Source organism: Oncorhynchus gorbuscha, linkage group LG06, assembly GCF_021184085.1.
Source record: "Oncorhynchus gorbuscha isolate QuinsamMale2020 ecotype Even-year linkage group LG06, OgorEven_v1.0, whole genome shotgun sequence".
Lineage (NCBI taxonomy): Eukaryota > Metazoa > Chordata > Actinopteri > Salmoniformes > Salmonidae > Oncorhynchus > Oncorhynchus gorbuscha.
In genome coordinates, this window is record NC_060178.1 from 6,478,535 (window position 1) to 6,497,240 (window position 18,706).

An 18,706-nucleotide genomic window follows, 5' to 3' on the forward strand; every position below is an offset into this window, starting at 1 on the left:
TAAATGTATTTGGCTAATTGTGTATGTACAGTGCCTTGCGAAAGTATTCGGCCCCCTTGAACTTTGCGACCTTTTGCCACATTTCAGGCTTCAAACATAAAGATATAAAACTGTATTTTTTGTGAAGAATCAACAACTTTTTCAACAATGCAAAACGTTATGTTTGGCGTAAAAGCAACACAGCTCATCACCCTGAACATACCATCCCCACTGTCAAACATGGTGGTGGCAGCATCATGGTTTGGGCCTGCTTTTCTTCAGCAGGGACAGGGAAGATGGTTAAAATTGATGGGAAGATGGATGGAGCCAAATACAGGACCATTCTGGAAGAAAACCTGATGGAGTCTGCAAAAGACCTGAGACTGGGACGGAGATTTGTCTTCCAACAAGACAATGATCCAAAACATAAAGCAAAATCTACAATGGAATGGTTCAAAAATAAACATATCCAGGTGTTAGAATGGCCAAGTCAAAGTCCAGACCTGAATCCAATAGAGAATCTGTGGAAAGAACTGAAAACTGCTGTTCACAAATGCTCTCCATCCAACCTCACTGAGCTCGAGCTGTTTTGCAAGGAGGAATGGGAAAACATTTCAGTCTCTCGATGTGCAAAACTGATAGAGACATACCCTTAGCGACTTACAGCTGTAATCACAGCAAAAGGTGGCGCTACAAAGTATTAAGGGGGCTGAATAATTTTGCACGCCCAATTTTTCAGTTTTTGATTTGTTAAAAAAGTTTGAAATATCCAATAAATGTTGTTCCACTTCATGATTGTGTCCCACTTGTTGTTGATTCTTCACAAAAAAATACAGTTTTATATATTTATGTTTGAAGCCTGAAATGTGGCAAAAGGTCGCAAAGTTCAAGGGGGCGTATACTTTCGCAAGGCACTGTAAACTTCAGACTTCAACTGTAGATAAGAAGGGGATGCTGCCAAACTTAATAACGTTTTGGTGATTAAGATGTATTTCAAAGCTTCTCACGAGCCAAACCTTTTATTGATTAGTTTGGCTGCTTGGCAAATGCATTGGGCAGGACAAACAAATGCTTGGTTTTTAATAGAAATAAAACCAAATGGCATAACACATTTGTTTATTAATAAAAGGATTACCTGCACACAAAAAAAACACATCTAATCTGCTGTACCATGAGCATACTGTAAGAGCACCGCTAAGACCTGCTATACCATGAGCATACTGTAAGGGCACCGCGAACACCTGCTATACCATGAGCATACTGTAAGGGCACCGCGAACACCTGCTGTACCATGAGCATACTGTAAGGGCACCGCGAACACCTGCTATACCATGAGCATACTGTAAGGGCACCGCTAAGACCTGCTATACTGTAAGAACACCTGCTATACCATGAGCATACTGTAAGGGCACCGCTAAGACCTGCTGTACCATGAGCATACCATGAGCTATACCATGAGCACATACTGTAAGGGCACCGCGAACACCTGCTATACCATGAGCATACTGTAAGGGCACCGCTAAGACCTGCTGTACCATGAGCATACTGTAAGGGCACCGCGAACACCTGCTATACCATGAGCATACTGTAAGGGCACCGCGAACACCTGCTATACCATGAGCATACTGTAAGGGCACCGCTAAGACCTGCTGTACCATGAGCATACTGTAAGGGCACCGCGAACACCTGCTATACCATGAGCATACTGTAAGGGCACCGCTAAGACCTGCTATACCATGAGCATACTGTAAGGGCACCGCTAAGACCTGCTATACCATGAGCATACTGTAAGGGCACCGCTAAGACCTGCTATACCATGAGCATACTGTAAGGGCACCGCTAAGACCTGCTATACCATGAGTATACTGTAAGGGCACCGCTAAGACCTGCTATACCATGAGCATACTGTAAGGGCACCGCTAAGACCTGCTGTACCATGAGCATACTGTAAGGGCACCGCTAAGACCTGCTATACCATGAGCATACTGTAAGGGCACCGCTAAGACCTGCTATACCATGAGCATACTGTAAGGGCACCGCTAAGACCTGCTGTACCATGAGCATACTGTAAGGGCACTGCTAAGACCTGCTATACCATGAGCATACTGTAAGGGCACCGCTAAGACCTGCTGTACCATGAGCATACTGTAAGGGCACCGCTAAGACCTGCTGTACCATGAGCATACTGTAAGGGCACCACTAAGACCTGCTATACCATGAGCATACTGTAAGGGCACCGCTAATACCATGAGCATACTGTAAGGGCACCGCTAAGACCTGCTGTACCATGAGCATACTGTAAGGGCACCGCTAAGACCTGCTATACCATGAGCATACTGTAAGGGCACCGCTAAGACCTGCTATACCATGAGCATACTGTAAGGGCACCGCTAAGACCTGCTGTACCATGAGCATACTGTAAGGGCACCGCTAAGACCTGCTGTACCATGAGCATACTGTAAGGGCACCACTAAGACCTGCTGTACCATGAGCATACTGTAAGGGCACCGCTAAGACCTGCTGTACCATGAGCATACTGTAAGGGCACCGCTAAGACCTGCTATACCATGAGCATACTGTAAGGGCACCGCTAAGACCTGCTGTACCATGAGCATACTGTAAGGGCACCGCATAACACCTGCTATACCATGAGCATACTGGCACCTAAGACCTGCTTACCATGAGCAACTGTTAAGACCTGCTTACCTGAGCATGGACTGTTTGCAGAATGTTTGTGTTCTGGCGGACTGTTTTCAGAATGTTTGTGTTCTGGTGGACTGTTTTCTAGAATGTTTGTGTTCTGGCATACTGTTTTCTAGAATGTTTGTGCACCGCTAAGACCTGCTATACCATGAGCATACTGACTGACCTTTACCATGAGCATACTGTTTGCTGTACCATGAGCATACTGGAGGGCTGTTTTAAGAATACCATGAGCATACTGTTCTAAGACCTGCTGTACTGTTTTACCAGAATGTTTGTGTACCATCTGTAAGGGACTGTTTAAGAATGTTTGTGCATACTGTAAGGTGGACTGTTTTACCATGAGAATGTTTGTGTTCTAAGTGGACTGTACCATGAGAATGTTTGTGTTCTGGTGGACTGTTTTCAGAATGTTTGTGTTCTAAGACCTGCTGTACCATGACATACTTAAGGGCAGAATGTTTGAGTTCTGTAAGGGCACCGCTAAGTGGACATGAGCATTTTCAGAATGTTTGTGTTCTGAGTGGACTTTTCAGAATGTTTGTGTTAAGACCTGCTGTACCATGAGCATACTGTTTTAAGAATGTTTGTGTTCTGGTGGACTGTTTTAAGAATGTTTGAGCATGTTCTGGTGGACTGTTTTAAGAATGTTTGAGTTCTGTGGACTGTTTTACCATGAGAATGTTTGTGTTCTGGTGGACTGTTTTTAGAATGTTTGTGTTCTGTGGCACTGTTTTAAGAATGTTTGTGTTCTGGTGGACCTGCATTTTTTACTGTTCTGGTGGAACTGCTAAGACCTGTTTTGTATTCTGTGGACCGCTAAGACCTTGTTGAGCATACTGTTTTGTAAGACATACTGTTTTGAGCATACTGTAAGGGCACCGCTAAGACTGCTTTAATGTTTGTGCATGACTGTAAGACCCATGAGCATACTGTAAGGGCACCGCTAAGACCTGCTATACCATGAGCATACTGTGTGGACTGTTTTAAGAATGTTTGTGTTCTGTAAGGGCACTGTTTGTACCATGAGCATACTGTAAGGGCAATGTTAAGACCTGCTGTACCATGAGCATACTGGGGCACTAAGTTTTCTACCATGAATGTTTGTGTAAGACCTGCTGTACCATGACTGTTTTCTAGAATAAGACCTGCTTTGTATACTGTGGCACTGTTTTGAGCATAGTAAGGGCAATGTACCATTACTGTAAGGGACTGTTTTTAGAATGTTTAAGTGTTCTGGTGAACTGTTTTTAGAATGTTTGTGTTCTGGTGGACTGTTTTCTAGAATGTTTGTGTTCTGGTGGACTGTTTTCAGAATGCATTTGTAAGGGCACCGCTAAGACCTGCTGGTGAGACTGTTATTAGAATGTTTGTGGACTGTTTTAGAATGTTTGTGTTCTGGTGGACTCTTTTAGAATGTTTGTGGACTGTTTTAGAATGTTTGTGTTCTCAGGAACTGTTTTTAGAATGTTTGCTGTTCTGGTGGACTGTTTTCTAGAATGTTTGTGTTCTGGTGGACTGTTTTCTAGAATGTTTGTGTTCTGGAAAACAAACTGTTTTCTAGAATGTTTGTGTTCTGGCGGACTGATTTATAGAATGTTTGTGTTCTAAGCTATAATCATACAGTGGACAGGGTTTTCAGAATGTTTGGTCGGCATTTTGTTTCATTTTATCAACACTTATGTACAATCAACTGTTTAAAACTTGTGTGTTCTGGTGGACTGTTTTCAGAATGTTTGTGTTCTGGTGGACTGTTTTCAGAATGTTTGTGTTCTGGTGGACTGTTTTCAGAATGTTTGTGTTCTGGTGGACTGTTTTCAGAATGTTTGTGTTCTGGTGGACTGTTTTCTAGAATGTTTGTGTTCTGGTGGACTGTTTTCAGAATGTTTGTGTTCTGGTGGACTGTTTTCAGAATGTTTGTGTTCTGGTGGACTGTTTTCTAGAATGTTTGTGTTCTGGTGGACTGTTTTTTAGAATGTTTTGTGTTCTGGTGGACTGTTTTTTAGAATGTTTTGTATTCTGGTGGACTGTTATTAGAATGTTTGTGGACTGTTTTTAGAATGTTTGTGTTCTGGTGGACTGTTTTTAGAATGTTTGTGGACTGTTTTTAGAATGTTTGTGTTCTGGTGAACTGTTTTTAGAATGTTTGTGTTCTGGTGGACTGTTTTCTAGAATGTTTGTGTTCTGGTGGACTGTTTTCTAGAATGTTTGTGTTCTGGCGGACTGTTTTCTAGAATGTTTGTGTTCTGGTGGACTGTTTTCTAGAATGTTTGTGTTCTGGCGGACTGATTTCTAGAATGTTTGTGTTCTGGTGGACTGTTTTCTAGAATGTTTGTGTTCTGGTGGACTGTTTTCTAGAATGTTTGTGTTCTGGTGGACTGTTTTCTAGAATGTTTGTGTTCTGGCGGACTGTTTTCTAGAATGTTTGTGTTCTGGTGGACTAGTGAAGAGGGAAGAAGAAGAAGGGAAGGAGAGCTGTGAATGACTGACGGGTTATGTGTGGGTGGCTTCTTGACTGAGGGACGTAATGCACACGCCCAACCAATGTACTATTCATTCCGAAACCAAGTGTACTGTTTCTGTGTCTGTGTTTTTCTATGTATACGTCAACTCGTTTTACCAATATTTATATGAGTAATATGCCAATCCCTTGCTATTACAGTATTTAAAATGTACATGGACACCTGATTCTGTCTTAACAACAATCAGCATGGCTCTGAAGGGGGAGGACATACAAGCAGATCCAATGGGAACACATTTCACGTATCACCATTTATTACTGCACTTGACTGCAATATAATAAAGACCACATAAGGGAACACATGGGAGAAATACTGTAAATAGAAACATGTCTGTTATTAGCTAAATATGAATATGTTCATTCACGTTCTTATTGCACACATGGGAGAAATACTACAGTAGACTATATCTCTAACAGCTGTAGTGTTATTCATCTCCATTGGTTGATACTACAGTAGACTATATCTCTAACAGCTGTGGTGTTATTTATCTCCATTGGTTGATACTACAGTAGACTATATCTCTAACAGCTGTGGTGTTATTTATCTCCATTGGTTGATACTACAGTAGACTATATCTCTTTCATCTCCATTGGTCGATACTACAGTAGACTATATCTCTTTCATCTCCATTGGTTGATACTACAGTAGACTATATCTCTAACAGCTGTAGTGTTATTCATCTCCATTGGTTGATACTACAGTAGACTATATCTCTAACAGCTGTAGTGTTATTCATCTCCATTGGTTGATACTACAGTAGACTATATCTCTTTCATCTCCATTGGTTGATACAGTAGACTATATCTCTTTCATCTCCATTGGTTGATACTACAGTAGACTATATCTCTAACAGCTGTAGTGTTATTCATCTCCATTGGTTGATACTACAGTAGACTATATCTCTAACAGCTGTAGTGTTATTCATCTCCATTGGTTGATACTACAGTAGACTATATCTCTTTCATCTCCATTGGTTGATACTACAGTAGACTATATCTCTAACAGCTGTAGTGTTATTCATCTCCATTGGTCGATACTACAGTAGACTATATCTCTAACAGCTGTAGTGTTATTCATCTCCATTGGTTGATACTACAGTAGACTATATCTCTAACAGCTGTGGTGTTATTCATCTCCATTGGTTGATACTACAGTAGACTATATCTCTTTCATCTCCATTGGTTGATACTACAGTAGACTATATCTCTTTAGTGTTATCTCCATTGGTTGATACTACAGTAGACTATATATCTAACAGCTGTAGTGTTTTCATCTCCATTGGTTGATACTACAGTAGACTATATCTCTTTCATCTCTATTGGTTGATATTAGACTATATCTCTAACAGCTGTAGTGTTATTCATCTCCATTGGTTGATACTACAGTAGACTATATCTCTTTCATCTCCATTGGTTGATACTACAGTAGACTATATCTCTTTCATCTCCATTGGTTGATACTACAGTAGACTATATCTCTTTCATCTCCATTGGTTGATACTACAGTAGACTATATCTCTAACAGCTGTAGTGTTATTCATCTCCATTGGTTGATACTACAGTAGACTATATCTCTTTCATCTCCATTGGTTGATACTACAGTAGACTATATCTCTTTCATCTCCATTGGTTGATACTACAGTAGACTATATCTCTAACAGCTGTAGTGTTATTCATCTCCATTGGTTGATACTACAGTAGACTATATCTCTTTCATCTCCATTGGTTGATACTACAGTAGACTATATCTCTAACAGCTGTAGTGTTATTCATCTCCATTGGTTGATACTACAGTAGACTATATCTCTAACAGCTGTAGTGTTATTCATCTCCATTGTTGTTGATCTCTTTATCTCCACAGTAGACTATATCTCTTTCATCTCCATTGGTTGATACTACAGTAGACTATATCTCTTTCATCTCCATTGGTTGATACTACAGTAGACTATATCTCTAACAGCTGTAGTGTTATTTATCTCCATTGGTTGATACTACAGTAGACTATATCTCTAACAGCTGTAGTGTTATTCATCTCCATTGGTTGATACTACAGTAGACTAGACTATATCTCTTTCATCTCTCTATATCTCTTTCATCTCCATTGGTTGATACTACAGTAGACTATATCTCTAACAGCTGTAGTGTTATTCATCTCCATTGGTTGATACTACAGTAGACTATATCTCTAACAGATGTGAACGATATGTGTAATGTTGGCTTGTCTGTATTCTGTTTAGTGTCATGCTGACAGTAGCTTCTCACCAAGGCACATCCTGGTTATGTGTTAATGTACCGAATAAAGGTGATGATTCTGATGCATGGTTCACGTGCATATGTTTTCACTGCAGATTATGTTATGAGCAGGGTTTAAAATGCCTATAAATGTTTACAATGTTGACTAAATCTTGGAATTTCTAAGTGCTTTAATTAAGTGCCTCATATTTTAATAAAAATGTTAATTCTGCTACAGAAGTGTCATACCCATAGGGGGAACCAGGGCATGTACCCCCATCGGATTGGTCCTGTTTTTGTTATTTTTCAGATGTTAAATTAATTTACTTAACTTATTTTTTGTTGTTGTCCACATTTGATCATCATTATTTGTCTGTCTGGTGTTTTGTGGAGGTGGCACACAAACTGGAGCAGGCAAAGAGTACCCCCCCCCCCTTATTCTCACAAGTAAGTGGTTCAGTCCAAGGTGCACGGAGCGAAGATAAGCTCGACAGAATACTAGATACGGTAACTCCAGTGCACGTGTCAAACTCAAACACCGGAGGGCCGAGTGTCTGCGGGTTTTCTCTCCTCCTTTCTACTTGAGCGATGAATTTAGGTCACTAATTAGTAAAGAACTCCCCTCACCTGATATTCTAGGGCTTCATTGAAAGGAAAAACCTTTTTAAAAAACGCAGACACTAGGCCTTCGGTGGAATGGTACCCCTGGTCTAGAGAGCAGTATCCTGGGTGGAGGAGGAGAGAGAGAGAGGGTACCTTGATGGGCAGGACTCACGTTTATAAATTAATTTGATCACGCTATGTAACCTATTGATTCCACGATGAATAAATAAAACAAAGCGAAAATGTTTTGTTGTTTCTCTGTAATACTAGCCACCTAGCAATTTGATGAAGTGTGCTTTAGCTAGGCAGCCATATGGGTTCACAATCACCTAACCTCATAACTAGCTACCAAGCCATTTCAGGCTATCGATCCATTCAGAGTAGCTTGTCTAACTAGACTGGCATGCCTGCTGGAAAGGTTTCTAGACTAGCAAGCAATAACTAAATGTACTGAATAAAGCTCATATTAATTCCATTCTTTAACCCAGATGTCAAGCAGAGATGCAGAAGAAGCGTATTGTCGCTTTGTGATGAAAATAACCATATTTTCCCCCTGAGCTAACATACAATTATGAAACTACAGAAGTTTTGAGAATGCATTTTCTAGGTCCAAGATTCATAAAATGTTCAAAGTACATTGTTTTCAATAAATAAATAAATTAAAATGTATGTTTCTATCTTTTCATCAGACAACAGCAATATTTAGTTTCTTTAAAACAAATAAATAAATAAATAAATAACCACAAGCCAGTCAGGAGTCAGTCAGGAGTCAGTCAGGAGTCAGTCAGGAGCCCGCCAGGAGTCAGTCAGGAGCCCGTCAGGAGCCCGTCAGGAGTCAGTCAGGAGTCAGTCAGGAGTCAGTCAGGAGCCAGTCAGGAGTCAGTCAGGAGCCCGTCAGGAGTCAGTCAGGAGTCAGTCAGGAGCCAGTCAGGAGCCAGTCAGGAGTCAGTCAGGAGCCAGTCAGGAGTCAGTCAGGAGTCAGTCAGGAGCCAGTCAGGAGTCAGTCAGGAGCCAGTCAGGAGTCAGTCAGGAGCCAGTCAGGAGCCAGTCAGGAGTCAGTCAGGAGCCAGTCAGGAGTCAGTCAGGAGCCCAGTCAGGAGCCAGTCAGGAGTCAGTCAGGAGCCAGTCAGGAGTCAGGAGTCAGTCAGGAGTCAGTCAGGAGCCAGTCAGGAGTCAGTCAGGAGCCAGTCAGGAGTCAGTCAGGAGTCAGTCAGGAGCCAGTCAGGAGTCAGTCAGGAGTCAGTCAGGAGCCAGTCAGGAGAATGACAGACAGCTCAAGAGGTATGCTTCGGTATACGGACAAATACTTGGTTTAAATGTAATCTGGCACTTTTCTGATAATATCATAATATGCCTATGTGTGTATTGATCATGATACCATACCATGTATTGATAGTGTGTGTTATCATATACTGTATGTTTGTCATAGAAACAAAAGGTCAACTTTTCATGGACACTCAATTGAACCATTTCCAAATAGAGATCCTCACTTTGATGTTTAAGTAAAGTTGTTTTTTTCTGCATGGTTTGCCTTGGGCCCTACAGCTCATATCCAAGACGTTGTTGACTGCGTGGGAGTCCTACAATGCGTCATCAGCATGCCTGTTTTTTTTTTTTACAGTAGCCTACTCAAATCAGCATTGGCCCGGCCTGACACACTCTTGGGAGAATGCCCTGTCCTGTCCTTCCAAAGTTCGACTGTCGTATGAGTTGTTACCGCCAGGGGGCGCAGACTCTCGGAAAGGACATCCCTAATGCAGCTCTACTTTGGCTCCGCCGGCAACATGTACTGAATCTACCCGGGAGAGACCGAGGAAGATGGCGGCGACTGATCGTTCCCGATCCGAAGCTGCAAAACAGCGACGGCAGGATCAGTTACAGCGATGGCTAGGCTCGGAAACCGATCAGACGGGACCGGGGACGCGGGACGGGTCGACGGGAACCGGGACGCGGAGGGCCCGGGTTCGGTTCGCTCAGGGAGCCGTGTTTATGGCAGCCTGTTCGGCCGGGGACAGAGAGGAGGTAGCGGTGCTCCTACGACAGGGCGCTGACATCAACCACGCCAATATAGACGGACTGACCGCGCTTCATCAGGTACTCAACTAGCTACTTCAGTTTGACCAGCGGATATAAATTCGCTACATTGTTACGGCTTGTTTGAGTAGTGGAATGGCAGAGTGGAAACAATGTAGCGAGCTGTGTTGTTGCCTTCGGCGAAACAAAAATGTTAAATTAGTTACGGTAACCATTTGAGCGATCATCGACTGGTAGGCAGAAAACACTGTCAAAACCACTTGTATCTCTCCCAATCTAAGACAAGTCGGTGATTTGAATATGTTTATGAAACCACACAGAACTTTCCAGTCGTGATGTTGGGGCCATTGTGATGGTAATCATTCCGCTATGTGTAATATAAGTCGGTTGGGTCCTTTTGAAACTGTTGCGTTCAAGTTCGTGTTTTTACCTCGACTGAACTAGACCAAAACAACAACGGAGAAGAGTGTCGCTTGTAGAAGAACATTTTAAAAGACTTTTCCAACTCAGAAAATAAAATAAATAAAAAATATATAGGCCTACTGTTAATCAACGATTTTCATATTTACATCAACACAAGATTTGTGACCTTCAGGATGTTGACAATAATTTAATTCAATCTTTCAGATGAAGTCTGTGATTGGGTCTTTGTAGACTTAGATTTCTTTGTGCTGTGAGCATTGTAACAATCAACGTTATAACGTTATCGATTGTTGGTCTGATGATAACCTAATCATTTGTAGTGTTTATTTCAGATAAACATGATTATTTTTAAATGCCTAAAGATTATTTGAATGTGAACAGAATTTGAATGTTCAACAGATAGAATTAATGTTTGTTTAATTGTCTTTGTGATTGTTTACTACAAAAGGCATATGACAACCCCCTCAGTAGAGAGGATATCTGACAACCCCCTCAGTAGAGAGGATATCTGACAACCCCCTCAGTAGAGAGGATATCTGACAACCCCCTCAGTAGAGAGGATGTCTGACAACCCCCTCAGTAGAGAGGATATCTGACAACCCCCTCAGTAGAGAGGATATCTGACAACCCCCTCAGTAGAGAGGATGTCTGACAACCCCCTCAGTAGAGAGGATGTCTGACAACCCCCTCAGTAGAGAGGACGTCTGACAACCCCCCCTGACAACCCCCTCAGTAGAGAGGACGTCTGACAACCCCCTCAGTAGAGAGGACAACCCCTCAGTAGAGAGGACGTCTGACAACCCCTCGTCTGACAACCCCCTCCCCTAGAGAGGACATCTGACAACCCCTCAGTAGAGAGGACGTCTCTGACAACCCCCCAGTAGAGAGGATGTCTGACCCCTCAGTAGAGTAGAGGACGTCTGACAACCCCCCCTGACAACCCCCTCAGTAGAGAGGACGTCTGACAACCCCCTCAGTAGAGAGGACGTCTGACAACCCCCTCAGTAGAGAGGACGTCTGACAACCCCCTCAGTAGAGAGGACGTCTGACAACCCCCTCAGTAGAGAGGACGTCTGACAACCCCCTCAGCAGAGAGGATGTATGTAATTGGTTCTATGTGTAGAAAATGTCACAGGCTCTGTTTCAGATTAGAATGATGTTATAAATGAAGAAAGTAGGACGATCTGACAATTCAGCAGAGAGGATGTATGTAATTGGTTCTATGTGTAGAACACACCCTCCATGTTTCACCATGTAATTACCCTCCCAACCACCTTGCTTTGGGGGGGGGGGGACTACCACCACCCCCACTAGTCTGGACTCCATCTCTGTCAGACTGTGACTGGACCGATCCACACGTACAGTATTTCCTCTGCTTTTACGATACATAAACACATAGCTGTCTCTTTACGTAGAGGCTCCAACCTTTCACAACGATGGCTTACAGTCGTGTTTGATTGGCCGGAAACCAGCTTGAAAAAGGTTTTGAGGTCACACACCTCCTCTGTGCCGGGGCTAATGAATATACACGAAGACAACTAAACAGGCCTGTATGTTATAAAGCTCATTATACCACCTTGTGATGAGAACCTTGAGCCATTGTTTATCTCTTAACTTACTCTAACATTGTCACTGCAGTAGGCTAGGCTATGTGTATTGTCACGGCAGTAGGCTAGGCTATGTGTATTGTCACTGCAGTAGGCTAGGCTATGTGTATTGTCACTGCAGTAGGCTAGGCTATGTGTATTGTCACTGCAGTAGGCTAGGCTATGTGTATTGTCACTGCAGTAGGCTAGGCTATGTGTATTGTCACTGCAGTAGGCTAGGCTATGTGTATTGTCACTGCAGTAGGCTAGGCTATGTGTATTGTCACTGCAGTAGGCTAGGCTATGTGTATTGTCACGGCAGTAGGCTAGGCTATGTGTATTGTCACGGCAGTAGGCTAGGCTATGTGTATTGTCACTGCAGTAGGCTAGGCTATGTGTATTGTCACTGCAGTAGGCTAGGCTATGTGTATTGTCACTGCAGTAGGCTAGGCTATGTGTATTGTCACTGCAGTAGGCTAGGCTATGTGTATTGTCACTGTCACTGCAGTAGGCTAGGCTATGTGTATTGTCACTGCAGTAGGCTAGGCTATGTGTATTGTCACTGCAGTAGGCTAGGCTATGTGTATTGTCACTGCAGTAGGCTAGGCTATGTGTATTGTCACTGCAGTAGGCTAGGCTATGTGTATTGTCACTGCAGTAGGCTAGGCTATGTGTATTGTCACTGCAGTAGGCTAGGCTATGTGTATTGTCACTGCAGTAGGCTAGGCTATGTGTATTGTCACTGCAGTAGGCTAGGCTATGTGTATTGTCACTGCAGTAGGCTAGGCTATGTGTATTGTCACTGCAGTAGGCTAGGCTATGTGTATTGTCACTGCCGTAGGCTAGGCTATGTGTATTGTCACTGCAGTAGGCTAGGCTATTTGTGTTCCCTCTTCGGTGACACAATCATTATGATCATAATCAGTGATAGTGGCTGTGATAGTGGCTGTGATAGTGGCTGTGATAGTGGCTGTGATAGTGGCTGTGATAGTGATAGTGGCTGTGATAGTGGCTGTGATAGTGGCTGTGATAGTGATAGTGATAGTGGCTGTGATAGTGATAGTGATAGTGATAGTGGCTGTGATAGTGATAGTGGCTGTGATAGTGATAGTGGCTGTGATAGTGATAGTGGCTGTGATAGTGATAGTGCTAGTGGCTGTGATAGTGATAGTGCTAGTGGCTGTGATAGTGATAGTGCTAGTGGCTGTGATAGTGATAGTGCTAGTGGCTGTGATAGTGATAGTGCTAGTGGCTGTGATAGTGATAGTGCTAGTGGCTGTGATAGTGATAGTGCTAGTGGCTGTGATAGTGATAGTGGCTGTGATAGTGATAGTGGTAATGGCTGTGATAGTGATAGTGGCTGTGATAGTGCTAGTGGCTGTGATAGTGCTAGTGGCTGTGATAGTGATAGTGCTAGTGGCTGTGATAGTGATAGTGCTAGTGGCTGTGATAGTGATAGTGCTAGTGGCTGTGATAGTGCTAGTGGCTGTGATAGTGATAGTGGCTGTGATAGTGATAGTGGCTGTGATAGTGATAGTGGCTGTGATAGTGCTAGTGGCTGTGATAGTGATAGTGCTAGTGATAGTGATAGTGCTAGTGGCTGTGATAGTGATAGTGCTAGTGGCTGTGATAGTGATAGTGCTAGTGGCTGTGATAGTGATAGTGCTAGTGGCTGTGATAGTGATAGTGGCTGTGATAGTGATAGTGGCTGTGATAGTGGCTGTGATAGTGATAGTGATAGTGGCTGTGATAGTGATAGTGGCTGTGATAGTGATAGTGGCTGTGATAGTGATAGTGGCTGTGATAGTGATAGTGATAGTGATAGTGGCTGTGATAGTGATAGTGATAGTGGCTGTGATAGTGATAGTGATAGTGGCTGTGATAGTGATAGTGCTAGTGGCTGTGATAGTGATAGTGATAGTGGTAATGGCTGTGATAGTGATAGTGATAGTGATACTAATATTGGCTGTAATAGTGATAGTGGCTGTGATAGTGGCTGTGATAGTGGCTGTGATAGTGATAGTGATAGTAATAGTAATAGTGGCTGTGATAGTGGCTGTGATAGTGGCTGTGATAGTGATAGTGATAGTGATACTAATATTGGCTGTAATAGTGATAGTGGCTGTGATAGTGGCTGTGATAGTGGCTGTGATAGTGGCTGTGATAGTGGCTGTGATAGTGATAGTGATAGTGGCTGTGATAGTGATAGTGCTAGTGGCTGTGATAGTGATAGTGATAGTGGCTGTGATAGTGGCTGTGATAGTGGCTGTGATAGTGATAGTGCTAGTGGCTGTGATAGTGATAGTGATAGTGATAGTGGCTGTGATAGTGGCTGTGATAGTGATAGTGATAGTGATAGTGATAGTGGCTGTGATAGTGGCTGTGATAGTGATAGTGATAGTGGCTGTGATAGTGGCTGTGATAGTGGCTGTGATAGTGGCTGTGATAGTGATAGTGCTAGTGGCTGTGATAGTGATAGTGGCTGTGATAGTGGCTGTGATAGTGATAGTGATAGTGATAGTGATAGTAATAGTGATAGTGTCTTTCACAACAACACACGTTGAAGTGCTCTGCTCTCTAGGCTTCTGCATCCCAAATGGACCCCTATATAGGACACTACTTTTCACCAGAGTCTTATGGGCCTTATATGGGGAGCAGGGTGCCATTTTGGAAGTAGAGTATATGTTGGTAGGGTCCTGCTGTCACCTAGTGTGGTCATTCCCCTGCTGTTCATCCTTTTCTACCCTGTTGCTCACTAGTTGCCTGGCAACCGGTATTAAACAGGGCCACACTCTAAACTTTCCATCCCTTCCGTCCAAGACCTCTCTGTCATCTCCCTCGCTCTCCTCCCCTCTGTCTTCTCCCTCGCTCTTCTCCCTCGCTCTCCTCCCCCCTCTGTCTTCTCCCTCGCTCTCCTACCCCTCTGTCATTTCCCTCGCTCTCCTACCCCTCTGTCATTTCCCTCGCTCTCCTCCCCTCTCTGTCTTCTCCCTCGCTCTCCTCCCCTCTCTGTCTTCTCCCTCGCTCTCCTCCCCTCTCTGTCTTCTCCCTCGCTCTCCTCCCCTCTCTGTCTTCTCCCTCGCTCTCCTCCCCTCTCTGTCTCCTCCCTCGCTCTCCTCCCCTCTCTGTCTTCTCCCTCGCTCTCCTCCCCTCTCTGTCTTCTCCCTCGCTCTCCTCCCCTCTCTGTCTTCTCCCTCGCTCTCCTCCCCTCTCGCTCTTCTCCCTCGCAATCTCATCCCCTCTCTGTCTTCTCCTTCGTTCTCCTCCCATCTGACCCCTCCTCTCTCTCTCTCTCTCTCTCTCGCTCTCCCCTCTGACCCCTCCTCTCTCTCTCTCTCTCTGACCTCCTCTCTCTCTCTCTCTCTCTCTCTCTCTCTCTCTCTCTCTCTCTCTCTCTCTCTCTCTCTCTCTCTCTCTCTCTCTCTCTCTCTCTCTCTCTCTCCCCCTCTGACCCCTCCTCTCTCTCTCTCCCCTCTGACCCCTCCTCTCTCTCTCTCCCCTCTGACCCCTCCTCTCTCTCTCCCCCTCTGACCCCTCTCTCTCTCTCTCTCTCTCTCTCTCTCTCTCTCTCTCTCTCTCTCTCTCCCCCTCTGACCCCTCCTCTCTCTCTCTCCCCCTCTGACCCCTCCTCTCTCTCTCCCCCTCTGACCCCTCCTCACTCTCCCCTCTGTCCCCTCCTCTCTCTCTCTCCCCTCTGACCCCTCCTCGCTCTCTCTCCCCTCTGACCCCCTCTCTCTCTCTCTCTCTCTCTCTCTCTCCCCTCTGACCCCTCCTCTCTCTCTCTCTCTCCCCTCTGACCCGTTCTCTCTCTCTCTCTCTCTCTCTCTCTCTCTCTCTCTCTCTCTCTCTCTCTCTCTCCCTCTCTGACCCCTCCTCTCTCTCTCCCCTCTCACCCCTCTCTCTCTCCCCTCTGACCCCTCTCTCTCTCTCCCCTCTGACCCCTCTCTCTCTCTCTCCCCTCTGACCCCTCCTCTCTCTCTCCCCTCTGACCCCTCCTCTCTCTCTCCCCTCTGACCCCTCCTCTCTCTCTCCCCTCTGACCCCTCCTCTCTCTCTCCTCTCTGACCCCTCCTCTCTCTCTCTCACCCCTCTGACCCCTCCTCTCTCTCTCGCTCTCTCTCTCCCCTCTGACCCCTCCTCTCTCTCTCTTTCTCTCTCTCTCTCTCTCCCCTCTGACCCCTCTCTCTCTCTCTCTCTCGCTCACCCCTCTGACCCCTCCTCTCTCTCTCTTTCTCTCTCTCTCGCTCACCCCTCTGACCCCTCCTCTCTCTCTCGCTCACCCCTCTGACCCCTCCTCTCTCTCTCTTTCTCTCTCTCTCTCTCTCTTTCTCTTTCCCCTCTGACCCCCCCCTCTCTCTCTCTCTCTCTCTCTCTCTCTCTTCTCTCTCTCTCTCTCTCTCTCTCTCTCTCTCTCTCTCTCTCTCTCTCTCTCTCTCTCTCTCTCTCTCTCTCTCTCTCTCTCTCCCCTCTGACCCCTCCTCTCTCTCTCCCCTCTCACCCCTCTCTCTCTCCCCTCTGACCCCTCTCTCTCTCTCCCCTCTGACCCCTCTCTCTCTCTCCCCTCTGACCCCTCCTCTCTCTCTCCCCTCTGACCCCTCCTCTCTCTCTCCCCTCTGACCCCTCCTCTCTCTCTCTCACCCCTCTGACCCCTCCTCTCTCTCTCTTTCTCTCTCTCTCTCTTTCTCTTTCCCCTCTGACCCCCTCTCTCTCTCTCTCTCTCTCTCTCACTCTCCCCTCTGTCCCCTCTCTCTCTCTCTCCCCTCTGACCCCTCCTCTCTCTCCCCCTCTGACCCCTCCTCTCTCTCTCCCCTCTGACCCCTCTCTCTCTCTCTCACCCCTCTGACCCCTCCTCTCTCTCTCTCTCTCTCCTCTGACCCCCTCTCTCTCTCTCTCTCTCTCACTCTCCCTCTGCCTCCTCCTCTCTCCCCCCTCTGCCTCCTCCTCTCTCTCACCTCTGACCCCTCCTCTCTCTCTCTCGCTCACCCTCTGACCCCCCTCTCTCTCTCTCTCACCTCTGACCCCTCCTCTCTCTCTCTCTCGCTCACCCCTCTGACCCCTCCTCTCTCTCTCTCTCTCTCTCTCTCTCTCTCTCTCTCTCTCCTCTGACCCCTCCTCTCTCTCTCTCTCACTCTCCCCTCTGTCCCCTCCTCTCTCTCTCTCTCTCTCTCTCTCTCTCTCTCCCCTCTGACCACTCCTCTCTCTCCCCCTCTGCCTCCTCCTCGCTCTCTCTCCCCTCTGACCCCTCCTCTCTCTCTCTCTCTCTCTCTCTCTCTCTCTCTCTCTCTCTCTCTCTCTCTCTCTCTCTCTCTCTCTCTCCCCTCTGACCCCTCCTCTCTCTCTCTCCCCTCTGCCCCCTCCTTTCTCTCTCCCCTCTCTCTCTCTCTCTCTCTCTCTCTCTCTCTCTCTCTCTCTCTCTCCCCCTCTCTCTCTCCCCCCTCTGCCTCCTCCTCTCTCTCTCCCCTCCCCTCCTCCTCTCTCTCTCTCTCTCTCTCTCTCTCTCTCTCTCTCTCTCTCCCCCTCTGACCCCTCCTCTCTCTCTCCCCTCTGACCCCTCCTCTCTCTCTCTCCCTCTGACCCCTCCTCTCTCTCTCTCCCCTCTGACCCCTCCTCTCTCTCTCTCCCCTCTGACCACTCCTCTCTCTCTCTCCCCCTCTGCCCCCTCTCTCTCTCTCCCCTCTCACCCCTCCTCTCTCTCTCTCACTCAACCCTCTGACCCTCCTCTCTCTCTCTCCCCTCTGCCCCCTCCTTTCTCTCTCCCCTCTCTCTCTCTCTCTCTCTCTCTCTCTCCCTCTCTCTCTCTCCCCCCCTCTGCCTCCTCCTCACTCCCTCTCCCCTCTGACCCCCCTCCTCTCTCTCTCTCTCTCTCTCTCTCTCTCTCTCTCTCTCTCTCTCTCTCTCTCTCTCTCTCTCTCTCTCCCTCTGACCCCTCCTCTCTCCCTCCCCTCTGACCCCTCCTCTCTCTCTCTCCCCTCTGACCCCTCCTCTCTCTCTCTCCCCTCTGACCACTCCTCTCTCTCTCTCCCCTCTGACCACTCCTCTCTCTCTCTCCCCCCTCTGCCTCCTCCTCTCTCTCTCTCCCCTCTGACCCCTCCTCTCTCTCTCTCTCTCTCGCTCACCCCTCTGACCCCTCCTCTCTCTCTCACTCAACCCTCTGACCCTCCTCTCTCTCTCTCCCCTCTGCCCCCTCCTTCTCTCTCCCCTCTCTCTCTCTCTCTCTCTCTCTCTCTCTCTCTCTCTCTCTCTCTCTCTCTCTCTCTCTCTCCCCCTCTGACCCCTCCTCTCTCTCTCCCTCTGACCCCTCCTCTCTCTCTCCCCTCTGACCCCTCCTCTCTCTCTCCCCTCTGCCCCTCCTCTCTCTCTCTCTCTTTTTCTCTCTCTCTCCCCTCTCTCTCCCCTCTGACCCCTCCTCTCTCTCTCTCTCTCTCGCTCACCCCTCTGACCCTTCCTCTCTCTCTCTCCCCTCTGACCCCTCCTCTCTCTCTCTCTCGCTCACCCCTCTGCCCCCTCCTCTCTCGCTCACCCCTCTGACCCTTCCTCTCTCTCTCTCTCCCCTCTGACCCCTCCTCTCTCTCTCTCTCGCTCACCCCTCTGCCCCCTCCTCTCTCGCTCACCCCTCTGACCCTTCC

At 46.4% G+C, this 18,706-nt stretch overlaps 1 protein-coding gene across 6 annotated transcripts in view; it reads left to right on the forward strand.

Annotated features, from left to right (window-relative positions):
• Positions 1–9,768: 9,768 nt before the first annotated feature.
• Positions 9,769–18,706, forward strand: part of zmp:0000001167 (protein phosphatase 1 regulatory subunit 12A) — a 76,686-nt gene continuing 67,748 nt past the window's right edge. For 3 of the 6 annotated variants that reach the window (XM_046352193.1, XM_046352192.1, XM_046352194.1), the window contains exon 1: positions 9,769–10,132. In XM_046352193.1, coding sequence (XP_046208149.1) covers positions 9,857–10,132 — 276 coding nt within the window. In that variant the 5' untranslated portion in view covers positions 9,769–9,856. The remainder of the gene's footprint in view (positions 10,133–18,706) is intronic. The other 3 variants (XM_046352191.1, XM_046352197.1, XM_046352198.1) reach the window with 1 other exon arrangement.